At 37.0% G+C, this 20894-nt stretch overlaps 2 protein-coding genes across 5 annotated transcripts in view; one reads left to right on the forward strand and one right to left on the reverse strand.

Moving 5' to 3' along the window:
• The window catches only part of LOC115634363, a 52397-nt gene extending 45971 nt beyond the window's left edge, over nt 1-6426 (reverse strand). The window contains exon 1 of the mRNA XM_030532025.1: nt 6296-6426. The gene's annotated coding sequence lies outside the window, so the exon portion shown is untranslated. The remainder of the gene's footprint in view (nt 1-6295) is intronic.
• The window catches only part of LOC115634360 (organic solute transporter alpha-like protein), a 28280-nt gene extending 7876 nt beyond the window's left edge, over nt 1-20404 (forward strand). Inside the window, exons 1-4 of one of the 4 annotated variants that reach the window (XM_030532022.1) lie at nt 13561-13615; nt 17985-18277; nt 19267-20001; nt 20070-20404. In XM_030532022.1, coding sequence (XP_030387882.1) covers nt 18163-18277; nt 19267-20001; nt 20070-20200 — 981 coding nt within the window. In that variant the 5' untranslated portion in view covers nt 13561-13615; nt 17985-18162 and the 3' untranslated portion in view covers nt 20201-20404. Of the gene's footprint in view, nt 1-13560; nt 13616-17836; nt 18278-19266; nt 20002-20069 lie in introns of those variants that run through there. The other 3 variants (XM_030532021.1, XR_003996434.1, XR_003996435.1) reach the window with 3 other exon arrangements.
• The last annotated feature ends 490 nt before the right edge of the window (nt 20405-20894 follow it).

Consider the following 20894-nt stretch of genomic DNA (forward strand, 5'->3'; position numbering starts at 1 on the left):
TGCATCATTTTTCTACTGCCATTTTGTTTCCATGCCGAAAGTTTTTTTCTAATTTAATAATTCATAAGAATGTATATTTTTCATTTTGGTTATACCTTTATAAATCATTTTTGAATTCTATTTATTTTTCATATTCATTTTTTTTATTACCTTTTATCTATATATTTTAAGCATTCATATACATACACATTTAATTTCATTTATATTATACCTATTTAATTGTTATTTATAATTGGTTGTCATGCACTTCTTATTTTTCCACGTTCGTTTTTTTTGTGAATAAATTATATTTTATAATGTTTTAACTTAACTTCTTTTGATCAATGCTAGTCATGCCGCCCCTGTAGGTCTCCCGGAAATTATAGGGGTCATTCTAATAGTTAGTCTTTATTTTTTTTGGTAAGGAATGACCATGGTAGGGAGGGCAGTTCACCTCATTAACACCTGAGGGTCGCAGTTCACCTCATTAACACATGAGGGTCGCAGTTCACCTCATTAACACCTGAGGGTCGCAATTTTCGTTTTATGTTTGTTTTCCCTCTTACTATCCTGTGTGTGTATTACCGCAACTTTTCCGCTTGTCTGCACGCATCTTTTTTTTAAAGAAATATATATGTATAGGCAAACCATAGGCGAGAAGCAAGATCACCACCCCACTTGCCGACGAGCCAGAGCCGGAAAAATTTCGCGTGCGCTCTCACCTATGCCCACCATCTAGCCTGGATTATATACGTAACCCGTTACATTTACACTAAATGTATAGTTCTTAGTCTAGTGCTAACTAATACACGGGACTAACTAAAAAAGAAAGAAATGAATATCTAATACCCACCAGTCCCTCCTAAAAGTCCTTCAACTAAAATGAATTTTGTTGTACCGATCATTGCATTAGCAGCTATAAACACATATAAACACCAAATACGGTTGCAATTGAAGTCAGCATGAGGCTTAAAAATTGAAAATTAGTTAGTTTTGTGTTTGAAGAGGAAGGGAGAGAGATGTGCCTCGCATAGGGATATAGTTCCGATGGCATATCTCCGCCTAGTATATTTTTTTGGCGGAGATATCGTGTATCGATATCGTTTCCAAACAACAATAAAAGTGGACTTTGTCCTTACGGTGGATTTTTCAGCACGAGAATAACCCGACAGTAATGACCCCTCAAAGAAAGCGAAGAAGTGGCTCCGATCCCACAAAATTCCTGTTATGGAATGGTTTGCACAATCGTGGGAACTTAATAAAAAAAATACTTGGAGAATTTCCAAATTCCAGATGGAGCACACTTATAGCTCACTTGGAGTGCAGATGTTGCGACGTTATTAAAAATAAAATATCGGAAAATAATGAAGGAAAGGCCCTGTATTCATGGAGTGTAGAAATTAACTGTAGTTTGTTTTTTGTTCTTATTTATTCGAGCAGCTTATTTTTGACTCAACCCAACCAAGTCACAAAAAAAGAGAGTATAAGGACATAGCAAGATATCAATTCTTCCGATAATATAAGTTATAATGTGTGCTGTTAAATAATCAATTGCTAAATTATAAAAAGAGATTCTAACAATTCTAACTGTAATTTCGCGATAATCTACTGTGGAGTTATATAGTTTCCAAACATTATATATCCGCGTGGAGATATGCCGACGGTGTCATGTCGCTATGCCTTCTGCCCTACTTCAATTAGTCCAATAATATCTTCTACGGCGCAAAATAAGGCAGCCAGTTATCTGACTTTGATTCTAAGATTCTAATTGTTGGCATTTATTTTTTGTACACTTATTTAGTATATTAAACAAGAAAGGAATGCTAAAGTCGAGCAGGCTCAACTCTTAAATACCCTGTACCACCCCACAAAAAAGTAATTAAATTAATTAAATTAAATTAATTAATTAATTTAATTTAATTAATTAACTAAATTAATTTAATTAATTAACTAAATTAAATATAAAATATTTCATGCATGCATAGATACATTTACATTTACATCAGAATCGTGCCTTATGCGTGTTTGAGTACTTGTACATATGTATGTATGTGTGCATTGGGCCTGGTTATATGGCTATAACTTTCTTTCTGATCATTCTTTCATAATGAAACTTGGTATACGGATATATAATTACTAACCTAATGTGACTACCAAATTTTAGTTCAAAATTCCAAGAATTACGGGAGTTATAGAAAATCTTGAATAGGGGGGGAGTGGGGGGGTGGATCAGAAAAAATGAACAAACTCGTCCTTTCTCGGTCTCAGGAGAATCTGTATACCAAGTTTGGTTATTCTAGCTCTTATACTTTCGGAGATCCTTGCGTTCATACAGACAGACAGACGGACAGACAGACGGACAGACAGACGGACAGACGGTCAGACGGACAGACGGACAGACGGACATGGCTATATCGACTCGGCTTGTCATGCTGATCAAGAATATATATACTTTGTGGGGTCTACCAAGCCTCCTTCTGTGTGTTCCATGTGCACTCGCACAAAACTAATATACCCTTGTACCCTTTGGGTACAGGGTATAAAAATATATATACAACTAATTCACGCGGTAGATTGGTTCCTAAAGACATTGATCATATGGAAAATGAATCGTGCTAAATGGAATAAAGTCGTGTAACCATCTATAACATTTTTAATTTTCAAACCGCGTTAAATCAAAACCGTGTAAATAAATACCGTGTAAAACAGAATTAGGTGTATATGTCTTCTGATGACAATGAATTGTATTTTCCAGTCATTATTGCACAAAATAATTATAGTTCAATCGAATGGTTTCGTTGGTTGACGGCAAACCCACTGTGCGCTGCTCTTGGGCGGCTTAAAGGAAATGCAGAACTCAAATAAACTGACAAGCAATAGGATTGGGTTGGACGGCCGAGTTCGACAAAGTTTGCTGAAGTTGTAGTCTATTTTAATGGCAACGAACTTGGATTGTCTGCCAACTGCTTTGAATATTCATTTTGCGCTACTTTGCACTACTTAGGAAGCGCAGTTCGAGTGCACTTAGTTACAATTTGAGTTCGTCAGCTGTTTCTGTTCGTTCGACTACTTCTAGTGAGCCGTTGAAATGAAAGGCATCCAACGAAGCTTAAGAATTGGCAAAAGTTTCATTTTCCCGTGGTTACCTTGGGGTTTGGCTCACTTGTAATTTTTGGTCAATTTTGGACTCGAGCTACACTTGCTTTCATTATTGAAACTGAAATATCTTCGGCTGGCAGCTTATGCTAAATAATTAAAATGAATGTCTTCATTTGATGCCATATCGAATAAGGCGCCATGAGCCCGGTCTTTGCCAGTTTATATTGGCCATTTGGCATTAAGGCACTGCCGTCACAGCAGCCGGGCCCAGTAGACCAGGCACTTACGTCTTAATTGGCGGCAAAGTTCCTAGAAACAAAATATTATTTTATGTATGCTGCGCCGCTGAAATTAAGAAAACTTTCGAAGCTACAGAAGCGCTGTCGGCTTAGGCAATACAGTCGCGGGCTTGGCCTTTGGCAGTGCGCAGCACTAATGAGTGTATTGTTTGAAAGATAAAACGCTGGTAATGGCTGTGGGTGGTCGGAAGAGGCATAGGGATATAGCACGCAACGAAAATCGAAGTTGCTGTGCTGGATGGTAGTGGGGGTGGGGGTGGCGGCAAAGGGTTGGGGCTCCGGATTCGCCAAAAGGCAGTGTATTCGAAATAAGCTGCGCGTGTGTCGAATAAGCTGCTGTTCAGCCCAACGATTGGGCTATTAGAGTGGATGGAAAACAGTACTCGAACAAAAGGAGAGTGGGTGAGTCAGATTTTGCGCTTGTCTTATCATATTAATGTTATAAATTCCATATATTCTCGTATATTGCAATGCCAGCTATATTGATTTACAAAAATGCCGAAAACATTTGTGTACATTTGTTTGCGGAATTTGTTGCAAGTGAGATCAGAGCGGCAGCTGCAATCTGAATGGTCGATTACTAAGGTGAATAAATAAATGAATCGTAGCCGGCCTTCAGATTAACAAAATATAATACAATTTATTAAAATTACTCCGAGTTCAAGTTACACAAGGCGCTGTTGGTTCCTATTACTCACATAGTTATATTTAGTATAATGCAGTTAAGTAAGACAACTTAAACAACTTTTTGCACATAATCTTAATAAATGTGCTCAGGAGCAATAGGCAATCAGGATTGCATTAATATAGATATATCCAGAGTCAACAAATTATATGTAATAATTTTTGATGATTAACCAATTTAAACAAAAAGTTAAAAAAGGCTCGTGTTGCTTCGAGATTAGGAGATTCTATATATTAAGTTTAATAAAAGTGTGCTGGTACTTATGGGGTCAAAAATGCTAATGACTGCCTATTCCTCAAACTTAATATACCCTTCACCAATAATTGACTTAATGTCGGCCATTTGGGATAGACTGATTTCTGTAAATTATCTTTGAAGATCGTCACCGATTTCTCGCTGCGTATAGTTTATATAAGTGGACAGAGAAGTGGAGTAATTTAGCTGCTCCGGCAGGAAGCTGAAGGCAATGTTTGTTGATATAATTGCCATTATTTTGCATCACCTTATTTTATGCATTACATTCATTTTTCAAATATTTATTCCATAAATTAATAATTTTTAAAATTAAGGCTTTTAGTCGCATTAATTTTATTTAATTTTTAATTTTTCGGAATCGAAAATAGCTAGATATTTAAAATGAAATTTATAAATATATGAATCACAATGTAATTTATACATTTCGTGCGTTTTAGAAACATTTATTCCATAATCTTAAACTTTTATACGATTTTGATATAACACGGATTCAAAATGAAAAAGTGCATCCATATTTCTTTAGAGATAAGAGACAAATTACGTATTTTTGCATATGATCAATGTATTTTTATACACGGCTGTTTCTGGATCCAGTCTACCGTGTAAAAACAGAATTAGGTGAACATTACAATTAAAAAAAATACAGACGAATTGATAACCTCCTCCTTTTTTGGAGTCGGTTAATGAAGTATATAAGTATTTTACTTTTTCTTTATTCATTTTTAGTGTACATATACAAGTACATATGTAAGCGGGCGATATAGAGCAGAGTTCATAGCTCTGTCTTGCAGTTTATGAGTTAGTTCAGCAGTCGAAGCTCATTGCAGTGGAAGTGTCCAGTGGATAGAATGCATTAAACGATTAAAATACTCCCGCATATTTTTACGATATATCTGATTGCTCGTCAGCCACAATTAATATTTGGGGTTGTTCTGTCAATAGCCGCAAATTAATATGAACGCTGCATTAGCATACCTACTTATTACTATCCATTATGTATTCATTCGGCTAAAATATAATTTTTTCAAATATACATGAAATAATATTCGATTAAATATAATTTCTTTTCGAGCACATGAAACAGCGTTTTCTGTTATTTATTAACCAAGCACGTCCCACATCCACCGTCAAATCCATTCAATTACACTTTCATGAAACCACATACTCGTGCTATACTCGTATAAATGAAATAGAAGGCCATTTACACAACCACATTTATATCAAACGAGTAGTTTTCTGGCGATTCAACCCAAAAATTCAGTTAATTGCTTCACTTAAACAAAATTAGTTTTATATAAACTTTTGTTGAGCAGCCGGGCGCACTTTTGTTTGTTTACGTTTTCTTTATAAACGGAATGAAATGTAATTAAATTTTGGCATTTCGTTTAATTGAGTTTTAAGCCGCAACTTTTTGGGCCAAAATTGAAAGTTGCCTGCTGCCCAACACCAAGCAGTCATCCTCCCGCTCATACTATAGCTGTACTACAAGTATAAGTATCTCCTTGATGCTATTCCGAAGCTGTGGCTGTTGCTGTCATAAAGAAGGCGCTTGGTACATTTTTTTGCGGTTCCGTCGCATGTTTTATGAGCAGTACGACTGGGCTTCGACTGTTTGCGCTGTAATTAAGTGCGTCTAATTTGTGTTAAGCGTTGCGTCGCACTTGAACAGTGTTTTATGCGCCACAACTTCCTAAGTTAAGCCCCAGCCAGGGGTTGGCGCGTCCACCAGCACCTCCTGAAGGTGAAGGTGAAGGGATGCCGACACGTGACGTTTACGTTTTAAAGGTTGGTGGAGTTGGTGTACCAAACCGTGAGGCAAACTGGCGTTAAATTGCCGCTCGGTTGGGGATTTACGTCAACGTTAATGTTACCGTTAACGTTGGCGTGTGTAAAGCAAGCCTCACAGGTGCAACGAGGCGTATGAGTAACTACTTCAAACGTGTCCTGCTCCACGTGTTGCCCTTTGGCACACACTTACCTGTACAGCTGAGCAACAATTTATATTTGAAGCCGAGTGATTTGGTCTTCGAACTTTCCACAATTGCAAGTAAGACACAAATTCAACAACTGGTGTGTGTGGTTTTAATTTAGCACAATTTTTACGCACTACGGTAGCTGTTCACGAACTTTGCCGGCGTTACACTAGGCTGTTCGATTTTAAGTCTGCGCCTGAAAGTATGCCCAACTATATTTTGGCGGACGATGCTTCGGTTACGCGTACGAAACGGCAACTGTTTGCGTTTTATCAGCGCAGCATGTTTTAAGGGTCAGTGTAAAAGCTTTCGCGTGAGCTTTTAAGAGACAGAGTCGCTTAGACCAAAATTTAGACCAGTTTGCCATTGGCTGTCGTCGGTGGCGTTACCGTTTGTTTACTGCCAATTGTTTTAAGTGCATGCACAAGCATATGCACATACATACTACACGTATGTATGTATGCATATGTATGTACGTGGCAAAAATGCATATAGTATGCACTTATGTGCATAAGGATGTATTTTCTGTGCACTTTTTCATTTTTTGCGTTTGGCATCTGTTTGTTTCTCTAAGCTGAAGGTGCAAAAAGGCAGCCAACAAAACTAATGCCTAAGGGGACCTCAAAAATGCATGCAAATCATTTGCCGCCCATAAATTAGCCATGAGGCGAGGCACACTCCGTGCACTGCTGGCCATCGAAGCATATAAACTTCAATTTATCTTGACGTGACTGGCAAGCGGCAGCAGCAAAAACAGCATCCTGCAACGGGTGCCTTCGATTGGGCCTGCACACAACTTGGTCTGTTGAGCGACCAAGTGAGAGTTATTGTATGTGTGAGCATTTTGCTGCCTGCTACCTGCAGTTTCGCAGTTGTATACTCTTCCATCGCAAATGGGAGTAGAGGAGTTATCTATCGCAAAATGTCGCCAACGTTACTTGTATGTGTATATTTCTAAAAATTGTTTTTAAAGAAATACAGCAATAGAACTTTTCTAAAGCGATTGCAGAAGTTCTTTAATCCTGTTTTTTTTTTTTGCCCATAAAAACATATAAAAGTACTATAAGACTATAGTACATCATTGGCTAAGGTTAGTCAAGACACCTTCCAAAAATGTTACCATGTCTCATGCAAAATTTGATCGATGTCGAGTATCTTAACAATATTGAAATTACTGTACTCCCTGATTTTTTATGCTGTTTTCTATCTATCAAGCGAGCGAACAGCTTCTGTTAAAAACAGGGACCGCAAATAAGAATTATTTTGTTTCTTTTTTTCAAATGAAAAAATCATTTACTTATATTAACTTTGAGAAACCGAGGAATTCACAAATATCCGTTATCTCTGCATTTGAGATTTGAAATTTTAATTTTTATTAATTCTCTCAAAATTTGATGATTAATTCAAATTTTTACTAATAATACTTGTTTTTCAGCAAAAAAATAAAAGTCGTAAAATAATGATTATTCTTTGAATTTTATTTTTTTTTATCAAAAGTAAAGCTGTAATTTTGCCCGAAAATTTTTTTACGACGATTTTTTTAAGGCCTAAACTGTACTATAGCGATTCGTCTTGGCTTATTATTTAAGGATATAAATGTTATCCTTAATCCCTATGAAAAAAGCAGGGACAATAACAAGTTCAGGTTTATTTTCGATAAAAAAAATAAAACTTAAAGATTAATTCATTATTTAATGAGTTTTATTTTTGTTTTTCGTCAAGAAATAATGATTATTCGTTAAGTGGAAAAGTAAAACTCAATTTTTATCATTATAATACGTTGTGAGCGAATGAATAACAATATTTTGTAATTTTACATTTTAACATTTATAATGATTACAGTCTCTGGTTAAAAATCGTATGCACATAAGAAGTATAATTATTGCTTTTCTTAAGTCGGCAAGGGTATCCGATTTTCGATGCATCTAGAGGGATTTTTGTTTGTGTTTTTTCATGTGTGTGGTTTTTTTTGTGTGAGTGTGCGTTTGAAGCGGATACGGAAATGCCACTGAAAAAGGTCATCATGGCTGCTGCTGCTGTTACTGCCGCTGTCTGAGGCAACGTTCTCCAGATCCTTGCGAATGAAAATTTATACAATGCACCAAAAAAAAAACAAAAAATATAAATATCGATTAGCATATCACCGGCTGACAACGTCTGAAGGCGACGGCATTGAACTTGCGCAGCCCCATAACCTTCAAAGTGCCTGCTGCTACTGTGGTTGTTGTTGTTGTTGTTATTATTTACCAACAACAATAATAGTTGCTGCTATTATAATGTTGTAATTATTACATGCTAGTCGCATGGCAGGACCTTTACACCTGAATGCGCAATCAAGTGCCGAGTGTGGAAAGTTGCGCTGCTGCATTGGGCAAAGTTTCGAAGGTTCCACGAGCGCGCGCATATTGTGGTTTCGGGTCGGCTGCTCCACTCCAATAAACGATTGTCTCAATTCATTTTACGCCACAGTGCGTGTCAAGTGGAGCGATCCATGCAAAAAAGGGTTTCGGGTTTGAGGGCCTCAGGCGAAAACTGCAAGCGTCGCAGAACATAAAACGTAGACGATGTCGCGTCGCAGTCTTCGCTGCTCGGCATCATTACAATTTGTTGATTTGCTTCGTTAAACAGCAAACAACAGAGCGACCCAAGAAATAAAAAACAAAAAAAAAAAAAAAAAAACGAGAAGCAACTGAAATTGAAACAACAGCGTGCTGAAAGGATGAAATAAAGTAACAAAAACAAAAACAGCAACAATACTTGTAAGAAACACAAAAAAAGGAAAACCAAGGGGACGGCTCGTATATACAAGTATAGTTGTATGTACATACTCGTAGAAGACGATTTCGACTTAGAAGAAAGAGCTAAGTCAGCCTAAAGCATTTAATGGGAGACCGTGTTCTGAGCTCGGCTACGGGTACCAAATGAAGATATGCCACTTTTTCTGCTTTCTCCTTCTTTTGTTTCGGTCCTTGGCATTAAAAACATTGCACGGTTTTTATGTGGCAAGTCGACAACAGCTTCAAAGGCAGTCCCGCGAGCATCAAAATCCGCCACGACAAAGCGACGACGGCTGAAGCCCCTGGCGATTCACGTTTGGTTTGCCGGCAAGCAATCAGAACGAGCGCAGCAACAATAAGAAGGGCAAGCATTCCATTGGTCCTGGTGTTGCTTTATTAAACAAAGCTTTGTGGGTTCCCGCCAACAAAAATCTGTGCCCACTTTAATGGCGCCGACTGTCACTTCAGCGTCAATCTGTGAGGTGGGAACCAATCTCTGACAGTGCAGATGGCCTCTCAACGTTCACGGATCGCATAATAGGCTTAGGACAACTACAATGGGTTCGTTTGAAACAGATTTTCATATTATCCGAGTAATAGGAACAAACCAATATACTTTGTCAAAAGTAATGTGAAATACTTCAGTTGATTGCGGGGTCAGGAACTAAAGCATTGATACTGACATCCATTATGTTTCCCACATGTCTAGTTAATTTGAATCGATCAGATGTCTTCCTCTACATTTAGTTTTAATGAAATGTGACAGTGTACTACAAATCATTGCTTGCCTATTTCACATTCAGTTTCATGATTCTATGGTCACAGAAATTGCATCATTAATTAAGATAACAATGTTTTCAATATGGGATTGGAAGGGACATCTTAGAAATAAAAACTCTTCATACAAGGTGGATTTTAAAATCATATCGTTTCTATTACAGCTATGAAATACTTAGTTGTTGGATCTAGTAGGGACAACCAAAAGAAGCCTCAATGCAAAGCTTTATCCCAAAAACATTAAACTTGTATTGAAGAAAGATTTGTATTCGTAGTACTCGTACGTTAAATAATGTGCCCACATACATACATACTTATATGTAATTTGTAGTGTACATGCCATATAGTTTATTAACTAAATTAATAAGGAATACTGGGTTTCGTATACGTGCACATAAATAATAATGGCACTATATAGAAAATTATAAATAGAAAAGCCTTTAATAATATTTATTCACCGCTCATTCTACAACTAAGAATTTATTGATACTGAAAACGAATAATTGACACAAATCTCAAGTTTCTTTATTTGACATAATCGTATTCCCATACTCACGCCACGTGCTCATCTCTAATTTCCGTATGCCATGGTTTTTTGTTTGCTGTTTTCTGTAACTGCAACTCGTGCAGGCTTCTGTTCTCCTGCCAGGCTCATAAAATTAGATTTATTTGCAAATTATAACTGAAACTGCCGCCACCGCTGTTTGGTTCACTTTCGTTTTTTATGGCTCGCCAACGGTTATGTCATAAAAACTGTTTAAACATGTCACTTCTCATTTATGCCATAATTCATTGAATACTTTTAGGGTCCTGGTGCTGCAGGTGCGCTTAAAAAAGCCACAACTTGTAATTAGCGTTTAATTTTGCAACGGAATAAAAAAGGGTTGACGACCTTATAAAATTAAGTGGTAAGTAAATGTGCGGCAGATTTTGTTTTGATATGATTTTGGTTCAGTCCATGGGCCCATGGACAGAAGGGTCACTTTGACTGATGACCGCTATAATGTCTTTTGATGAGCCACCATTTTAATGATAAATTGTTGCAAGATGTGTTTACGTTAGCTCCGAACACGGCATGGAGGCTTTACTGCCAGGGAGCACATACATAGCTTATGTGCCCTTGGAGGTATAGTGTTCGCCCTTACAAGACATAATGGATAAACGTAAGTTTACAAAGGTTAGATGTAGATAGCGCGTTAGTTCCTGGATGTTGAAAAACAAACTAAGTTGTTCACAGCTTGTCGCATTTCAAGTTTTAATTACTGAGTCACATGAATTGTGTGATAATGAAATGGCAACATTTCAAACTAAATTCGTAATAATTCACATTGATGACGAATATATTAAGAGCTTAGGATCCGGCAACAGACATTGCTTGCAGCCAACGTTGACAGCTACATACTTGTACGTATTTAAATACCCAGGAAAATATATCAATAAATTGTTGTAAGTGCAAAAAATGTAATAGTCTGCATGACAAGCATCTCCGGCCGCATGAATATTATAAATTTTTAATAGGAATAACAGGATTTAAGTCTGAGTAGGCTGAGCCTACATTGACCGAAATGCGGTCTGTTGGGGCGGACAGGCCGAAGGACATGTCTAGATCGGGATCGGACTGGCTTCGTTCTGTCTGCACAAAACGTAATATATCTTTTTTATTCTTCGGATATTGCGTAAATCAAAGAATGTATTGCTGTATACACGTATATACACATTTGCTTGTTACGATAACTTGAACATCTTATATCTTATCTAAAATGCGGCAAAGTACGAGGCGAGTTTTGTAAATTTGGCTACACTTTGAAAATAAACCAATATGAGAATTATTCGTGAAAGGAATGATTTCATGGAACCTTTTCTGAAAGGAAAAATGCGATAAATATTCTCTAAAATTCTAATGTACTCGGACTATGATATTAGGGAGATATTATATACCTATTGATTAGGACATACCCCTATCTAGTAAGGTTATTAGTGAAACATTAATAAAATAAGGAATTTCCGTTCCCCTTCTGGAAGCATATTAATCGAAATTAAAGAAAATTGTATCATACATTTGTTGGCTTAAGTTCATCGTTACCGAGTGTTACCAAACAGAACAGTAGTGGAACTTATTTATCACGAATGAAAAGTGCTTTTATTAAAATTATGTATAACTTAAGCTTAACTTCAAATTCGTTGGGAGCTGAGCGCAGACAACTTTTAATTTTATTCTCAAAAGCATAAATTGATTTTTTATTATTGTGCAGAAAATGATAAATTTTCGTGTTTGAAGTCCACTTAAATGGTTCCAAAGCAAACCAAAACATCCGTTCTAATTCTTAATATTTTAATAGTTCATGATATTTGTTACATGGACATAGGGGTTATGCATCTATTATTGTGATCGGTACAAAAGGACCATCGAACACATGGCCAATATTAAGTTTTCTTGTAAAATTGGTAAATATTTTACCGACCAAGTTATGGTGATTGTTTGTTTTGGGGCAGAGTTCATGGGTTGTAAACACTATTTAAAAATGGTCGTAAAAACATACATAAATTATGACTTACATGTGGGCCAACTAAAATTCGTGATCACCGAAGATGCGACCAAGCATCAGCGATAATCTTCATTAAAGTAAATATAAATGGCATTAGGCATCTACAAAATATCAATTCATCGCATTTTATCATCAGTTGGCACTTATGACTGATTTTTGTTTTTGATAAAAAGTTGCATTTTAACCATCAATTATTCTCCGTATTCGTCGGAATTAACAGTCATCCGCTCTCTGTCTTCCTTAGATATGACACGGTGCTACTTTTACTGGATTTGACAATAAAAGGAAAGCGTTTTGTGGACATAGGGTGACCCAAAAAGTTTGTTCCCACATCCACAAGGCCATTCCGGCCAGCGAGCAAATGAGAAAATTCATGAGTTTTGGGTTTTTATACGAGTATACTTTGCAAGGGCGTAGGCAGGGGGGGAGCTGTTGCCCCCCCTAGAAAAAATTGTTCCACACGTTCGACCACACATTCATTATTATGACGCACTATTTCGCCTTAAGATGGATCTGCGTAGGATTTGTTGAAGTTTTTTCATTGATCATATTGCATAAATTATATTTTAAATGCATCGGGCATTATTTAATCAAAATTTTAATTTTAATACGCCCTACAAAGTATGTCTAAGTATAGGAATTGAATTGCTTGTTTTAGGCCTGATATTTAAACGTCCCTCGCAACTGAAATGATTGTACTAATTAAAGAGGTGTAATCACAAATTAAATGATCAGAAAATAGTACTTTTTGACATATTTAAGCAATTTGCGGCAATCTCTTTGCGCCAGTGGTGTGTTTTTAAATCCAAAGTCCACTTTACAGTTTCGGGTCTTTGCTACTGAGCTCAGAAAACGAATACCTCCGACATTGGTTTGCTTGCCATTTTCCCCAACTACAAGTATATGTATGAGAGAGCCTAAAGATTAAAAAAAGACAACAACAAAAAACAACAGAAACTCGTACACATGACAATGCTATTAACACATCTTTTTGCCCGTATGCTGCAACAACGTCAGCAGCTGTAGCTGTTGTTTGGTTGTTGCTGTTGCTGATGTTGTTGTTGTTGTTGTTTTGGCCACACAGACGGGCAGCTCATAAGTTGGCGGCACATTTGTTCGTGATCAGCATAGCCATAGTATTTTCAGTTCAGTTTGAAGACAGCGCGCGAGCGCACGAGGCGCAAGTACCGGACATTTTACGGCACACGGTTTGGCACACGTTCGGGTAAAGAGGGTGCGGGAATGAATGAAGGCGTATTTGGTCTGTGCGTCAACGATTGAAGACGCAATTCTGTGAACCTTCGAATTCGTTACAATATTCCACTAACTAATTCAGCTATTCATTTCACCTATGGTGGGGCTCAATTGTTTCGTGGAACTCGAAAGAGTCGCGGTAGGCGTATCTTAAATGCATTCGAACTTGTGAACTGTCAAGTGGTTTGCACTTTCCAATACAAATCAAACAAAGTATATAGTATATGCGTATATACAACGTCACTGGCACTATCAATCAAAATAGCTTAAATGAAATGCGAACAGTGTTTTATTTAAATGAAGCGAGTGCTGAATTACAATGTGATGAACTATTTAATCGGAATCGAAAGAAGCGTGTTGATGCGCTGATATCGCATTCATTGGTGAAACTGTTCAAGTTTATGGTCAAGGTTGAAGCAATGGGTCTCAACATATGATGCCCCAGTGATGAAATTACTATTGATAAGGTGCAGGTAGACACAGACATGGGAATAGAAATGATTGCAAGATGTTCGCATTGGACAATTTCCAATTGGATTTAGATTTTAGTCTAGTGCTTCAATATTTAGAAAAATATTTGGATTTTATTAATTCATTTGAATATAGTATAACTTAAATAGATTTTCAATATATTCTATAAGCAACAGACGATCAAACTGAATATGTTTTTAGACACAGAAATGGGGATAGATGTATTGGACAATTTCCAATTGGGTTTCTTTTTAGTTTATTGCTTCAATATTTAGAAAAATACTCTTTATTGATTAATTTCAAAATAGTATAACTTTGCTGACTTACAAAGATTTTCAATATATTTTAAAAACGACAGTCAATTTTTAATTTTTTTTTTTAATTAATTATGTTGTAGAGTTTGACATTTTTATAAGAGACCACACGTACAGAATTAAAGACTGCAAGTATTTTATTTGTAATTCTTTCATCTTTCATACAGAATTAAAGACTGCAATTGTTTACACGTAAACTTTTTTTCGGTACCCCATTGGCAATTTGCTTGACTACAGCTGTGCCGAGAATAGCCAATAGATGACGGCAATTGGCAGCCCATCGAACATAAATTGTCAAACACATTTTCATTTTATTTATATTTTATGCAGTTGGATGCCAATTTTGATGTTTAGGCCAAGTGCGTGAGTTTGTGCCTTATTTGATTGCCTTGTTCCCAACTGCTGGCACTTTTCGTTTGTTCGCTTGCTTTCGCCGCTGGCCGTGAATTTGTGTATTTCTCTTCGATATACATATATATGTACTTATAGTATAGTATATCTTCGCTGCGAAACCGGAAGTCGGGCGATAGCAATTGCATGTTTCACGCTGCTTTTGGTGCCAAGTGGCCCCCGATTATGTGACAAAGTCACAGAAAGAGTTGCCAACAAAGCAGCCACAGTTGCAGTTGCAAATAGTTTCATGCTTTTACTTTTATTTTTATTTGGTTGGTGTTCCATCACAGACATGCTTAAAAGCGCATTGTCTTCTTTCTTTCTCTTGCGCTCTGCACTTTGGTGAATATTCCCGTTTGTTTTGCAAAAGCTTTACAGTTCGATCTCTGCTAATTGCCTCTTTCGCTCTCCACCGATAAGTCTCTTTCTCTCTGTCGCTTTTTAGTTGTGGTTGTGTGGCCATTCGCAAGTCCAAAGATTTTTTTTTAGTGCATGATAATTTCATCAGTCGGCTTGATTTAGCACGCTTTGTTTTACGCACTTCAGAATGTGCTAAATATTTGTAATAATATTATATGCCCGCTAATTGTTACGAGTTATTAAGACATTTATGGGAGATTTGTAAATTAATTTGGAAAGAATTCCTTAGCATTGTGAAATAAGTTTCGTTTAAGTTTCCGCTGTCTAGTGCCGGCTCTTGTTTTTGTCGTTGTGTTGTTATTGTTGTTGTTGTTATTGCTACTGCTTAAGCGATAAGCGCTAATTCACTTCATCGGCTGTTAATGAGGCCAGCTGAGCTTCGGGACTTGGGGGCTTTGACACGTTTCGTTCCATCGAAGGTCGCACCGCACCATTCATGCACTACGAGTACACTGCAATAAGTCGTCTTTCTTACGCGAGTTGCAACATTTTTTAATTTCTTTTGGCAACTCAGTAATTTTTGTGTGTAATTACAGCCAACCGGTTTGGCAATTCACAATGAAAAAGTTACATAATACTACTATACATGCAACTGGCCAATAACAACAAATTTATTTAGTACGGCCGTTTCGCTACGCTCGGCCAGAAACCAGTTTTTTCTTGTTGGTGATACTTATTACGACTGCTCAGCAGACTGACGCGTCGCGATCGCCAGACCGGCAGACAAGCCGACACATTGCTGAGCATGCAGAAAAGTTAACTTGCCACTTTCTATGGAATCTGCATGGTGCTTTCTGTCACGACCTGACAAAGTCACGTGCTGCAGGTCGTGCCCCAATGGCTTCCGGTCTGGTTTTCCAACTAAAATAATATAAACAGAATGAAATGAGGCATCAAAATGTGACCAGCGACAAAACAAGCAAATTGTTTGCAGAATATTTGAATGCTATGAACATTATGATGTGTCAAATAAAACACTATAGATTTCATATCGACAAAGATTTTACTGATTGTAGAGTGCAAATTATTGTTGAGATATTATGGGAAGCAGCTAATAGATATATTTTTCTCCCTGACCTTCACTGAACAATGTTAATTTCAAATTGTCTTAATCCTCCAAATGGATACATGGATACAATTCATAGATTTTACATACTTTCGTAAAGTTAACGTTTCTAGGTCTAATTCAAAAATCCTGCATTTTGTCCAACAACCGGATGGAGACTAAAATGGAATCAAATAAAGCAGTCATAGTTTCTCGTAACTGTTATTTATAGGCGGAATTGTTAACTGGCGGAATATTAAAATCTAAATTATCCTGAAAAGAAGCTGCACTGGATTTTTCAAAACATTTTTAATATTTATTACACTAAGTGTACAGCATTTTTCAACAACAATGGGTGAAGATATTGAAAAGTTTGCATAGGTATATCTTAAAAATAACACTTTAGTTACGTAAAATATGTTCTATTCTGCAATTCATTCGAGCAAATATAATAAATTTGTCTCATCGTATGCTAGACTGTTATTTCGCAAAGTAATGTTTTCATACCAGTTACATTTATTTATGTACGCAGAACTTAATTGACGGGAAAAACATTTAAAGAAATAAAATATTGGGGCTTAGCGGATTCGATATCCAGACATACATTCAGGATGGAGAGTCCCACGGATCCATGGGTAGAACGATTCTGGTAAAAAATATATTACTTTATTGGGTAGGAGATACTTCCTTCAGTTTGACATATAGCTGTGAAAAAAACTTAATATGCCCCTTAGGGAATATAATTAACGAGCCCAAGCTGAGCGTACGTAAGGCCTTAATTAATTTTAAAGACGGTACAGAATCCGTCTTAGTATGTTAGTTTTTATAAAATCCATGTGCCCGTGTATTTAACACTTTTAGCTTCGTAGTTCGTATACCCTTTACTAGAAAGTGTAAGGTGTGTAAGTTTGAAGATGAATGGTAGACCATATGTTATGGATACATATGGATATGATCAGCATGTCGATATAATGACATTTTTTCTATCTGTTGAAATTAGTATTTATCTCACAGTTTCAGTTTTCGTCGGACAGAGGTAATACTTGTACTTTCGAGACCGATCATTTCAAGTCAAAGTTGAATATAAATAAATAAAAGTGGTTGATAGTTCCCACCGCTTTACTTGACATTCTTTTGGACGGCCTCCAATCATAAATAATACAGACACATAGGTATGCGAACTCCTTACTGCTATGACTAAAGATATGGTGTGTAGCCTCACACGCTTATCAAGGTCATGATACTGTTACAAAGACTACTAACTGGATATTGTGTGCCCTCAAGATTAAGTATCCAATGAGAATGAGGATTAAAAAATGTTGTAGTTATTTCTATGGGATAATTGCGCTTCCGGTTTTCTTTTTATGAATACCTATTCGTCATAGGGAGGGGTCCGTACTCGTACAGTCTTTCGTATCAAATTCCTTTGTCACGTTCAGTCTAGCCTTTAATTAGCGCATATTTTCCAAATAAAGAGATATTATTATAACCGTCTAGCTTATACTATCGGCCATTGGCCTATTGAGATATGTGTGTCTTATTTGAACAGTTTCATCTGAATGCTGTAATCAACATGATTTGCATATCCGTCTAACTAATATACAAGTCTCAAGCTGAGCAAGATAAAGCCAATCAAACGTCGCGCGTCTAGCGTAGATATTATACAAATTTCAAGATACTATACATATATTGTTTAGTGCTAATTTAAGCAAACAGAGCGAACACGCCTCCTAACTCGTTTCGACCCAGAAGTGATAATTTATGGTCGTGATAAAGATAAATATGAAGTGAAGTGATTTCAAAGAACGGAGCAATAAAGATAAAGCCCACAGACTTGCCCTAATTAAATCAGTGGAACTAGTAGCAGTAAGAAAAATGAATGACAGCAAGGATTGGGAAGACCAGCAGCTGCTGGAGCTGGAGCCTTATCGTGAACTCAACTATACACCCAGTATTTACGAGCATCCCACGCTCGCCGACTATTACTCAAGTGAGTATTATTTATTAATTCATTTGAGCTTATAATATTTGTAATTTACAAGTGAGGTAACAAATATTCTACTGTTAGGACTACAGACGACTTTGCCTATTCTTCTTGAATATACAAAACTTAATACTACAGGTAACATAGTGGGAGAAATTAAACAATAAACATAAAACATCTAACTTTTGAAATGTATGAAATCGAAAAGTTTGTTCACATTGGAGAGACAAGCATGTTTTCAGCATCTCTTACGAATTCTTACATTCATAGTCATTATTTAAGATCAAGACCCTTTGTAGACTGACGCAACATTGCCAATTCTGCGGAGATGCTTCAGGTGTTTTAAACAGATCCTGCAGCTTTGAATGCACATCTTTTTCTTTCCGGTCGATGATTTCATTTCTATAATAGCCTGTCGTTACAAATCGATACAAAAAACAAGTCCAGCAAGCTCGACAGTAAGATACCCTGTACGCACTCCCACAAAAAAATAAAACATTAAAAAAATATAATTAAAAAATTAATTTACAAAAAATGTAATTAATTAATTAAATTAAATACAAACGTACGGACGGATGGACAGACGGACATGGCTATATCGACTCGTCTTGGCATCCTGATCAATAATGTATAAACTTTGTGGAGTCTGACTCCTTCTATGTGTTACATACATCCGCACAAAATTAATATAGTCTTTTACCCTTAGGGTACAAGCTATACAAATTCCGCTTAATAATTGATATTGGACTCCGTATTCGACTTGAAATTGGACTTAATGTTGGACAACTAGCTTTATTTCTTTATTAGAAAAATAGGAAATGTTCTTATGAGGACCAAGGACGTTGCTTCAACTTTTTGTGTTTTTAGCGAATCAGTGTGAGTGTGAAAAGGGGAATAGGTTCAGTTTCTTTGTTTTATTCAACCTTTTACGAAGTTTTGTTGTTGAAGATTACTGAGACATTTATCCATCTTACCATACTTACTTATATTTGCAGATATGACATCACCGATTGTGCTGTCGATTTTTGCAGCCTCGCTGCTGACCATAGTCAATATATCTATATTCTTTTCGACCGTAGCATGGTTGCGTCAAAGGCTCAATCAGACGCTTCGCCTGCCCTCCATAGCCATGGTCAGCCTCTATCCCATCATATCGATGGCCGCCCTGTTCACCCTCTTTGTGCCGTACTCCTGGTTCGTTTGTCACACAGTTATGCACGCCATGTTCATGTTCGGAGGTCCCATTTTCCGGATGCTGCTGTTTCGGTACGTGGACTCGGAGCAGAACTACCTGAAGCAAAATGGAGGGGAGGCAGTGCAGCTTAACACACCCCCCTGCTGCTGCTGGTGTGTCTGCCTGCCGCTTGTCGTCCTCACTAAGACGAAGATGTGCATATCCCGCTGCATGGTTTGGCAGATGCCCTTCGTGCAGGGCCTCATTATGCTGGTATTGAACGTACTCTACTATGGCGACGTGGTGCTATATCGGCAGGTCCTGTTCTTCTTCATACCCTTCATTATCGCCTCTGTGGTGTCGGGGGCTTGGTCGCTGCAAATTACGGTGCGCATGATCACCAAATTGCATGGCAACTATCAGCTGAGGAAAAAAATGTTTTGCCTGCAATTAGTAATCGTGCTGTGTAAGGTACAGTACTTGGTACTGTATGAACAGTTGAAAGCTGTGCCCCTCGGCGGGGACTATCCCATGAACCACACTATCTATAAGCAGAGTAAGTATTCTGATGCAAGGATTTCTTTGTAAGACGTGTAATCCCTTTTTCTTTCTTATTGTTTGCAGCTATTATAAATATTTTGATCTTGGTGGAAATGGTTCTGGTGTCCTTGTTTGCCAAGAGCGCCTACCGCACACCTGTACAGGGAGAAAATGAAGAGCTGCAGAAGGCAGAACAACAGGGAACCCACATCTGAGTAAAAAGGCGTTCCAAAGCTCGGAAATGTAACCTAAAAAGATAAAAATTGTGATCACTATTTAGGTTAATAAATTACAAAACCAAATGAAAATCGAAGCGATTTACTTTATAAGCATAAATTGTTTTTGTTTTTAAATTTATAATAATTGATTACAAAATTTCATAATTGTAAAATATATTTCTACAAAGTCAGATGGATGAATGGGCAGATTCAATTTCTTCTTATATATATGTATATTATATTGTATATAACATTTTTCAGTGGCGCAACAACACAAGTCCGTCACACAAAACTATTCCTAACGCATTGCGTTTAGAAATAATAAATGGATATTTCTCTCTGAAACTTGCTGCTGCTTCTCCAGACTCAGTTAATAAATAAAAATTATTTTAAAAAATCTTGACTTACTATAACAACTCTTGCTTCTATTCTATTCCATTTATTTAATAACTACTATCTAAAGGATAATGGATGCAAAAACAAAAAGTATAATAATAACGATCACAAATCATTGCAAGCCCTTGTGGTGGGCAGTCCAGGCACGCGTTGTCCTTGCTCATAATTCGCCATGGCTCTGAAGCGCGCGTTTTGCATTTTTCTACAAAATGGCTTGTGGTGCAAAATAGTAGGTTGGTGGAAGGATGACAGGTGGGGAGGGGCTATGCCTTGCCTAAGCGCCATAAAAACACAA

This window comes from Scaptodrosophila lebanonensis, unplaced genomic scaffold (assembly GCF_003285725.1).
Source record: "Scaptodrosophila lebanonensis strain 11010-0011.00,11010-0021.00 unplaced genomic scaffold, SlebRS2 tig00000001-arrow-pilon, whole genome shotgun sequence".
NCBI classification, from domain to species: Eukaryota; Metazoa; Arthropoda; class Insecta; order Diptera; family Drosophilidae; genus Scaptodrosophila; species Scaptodrosophila lebanonensis.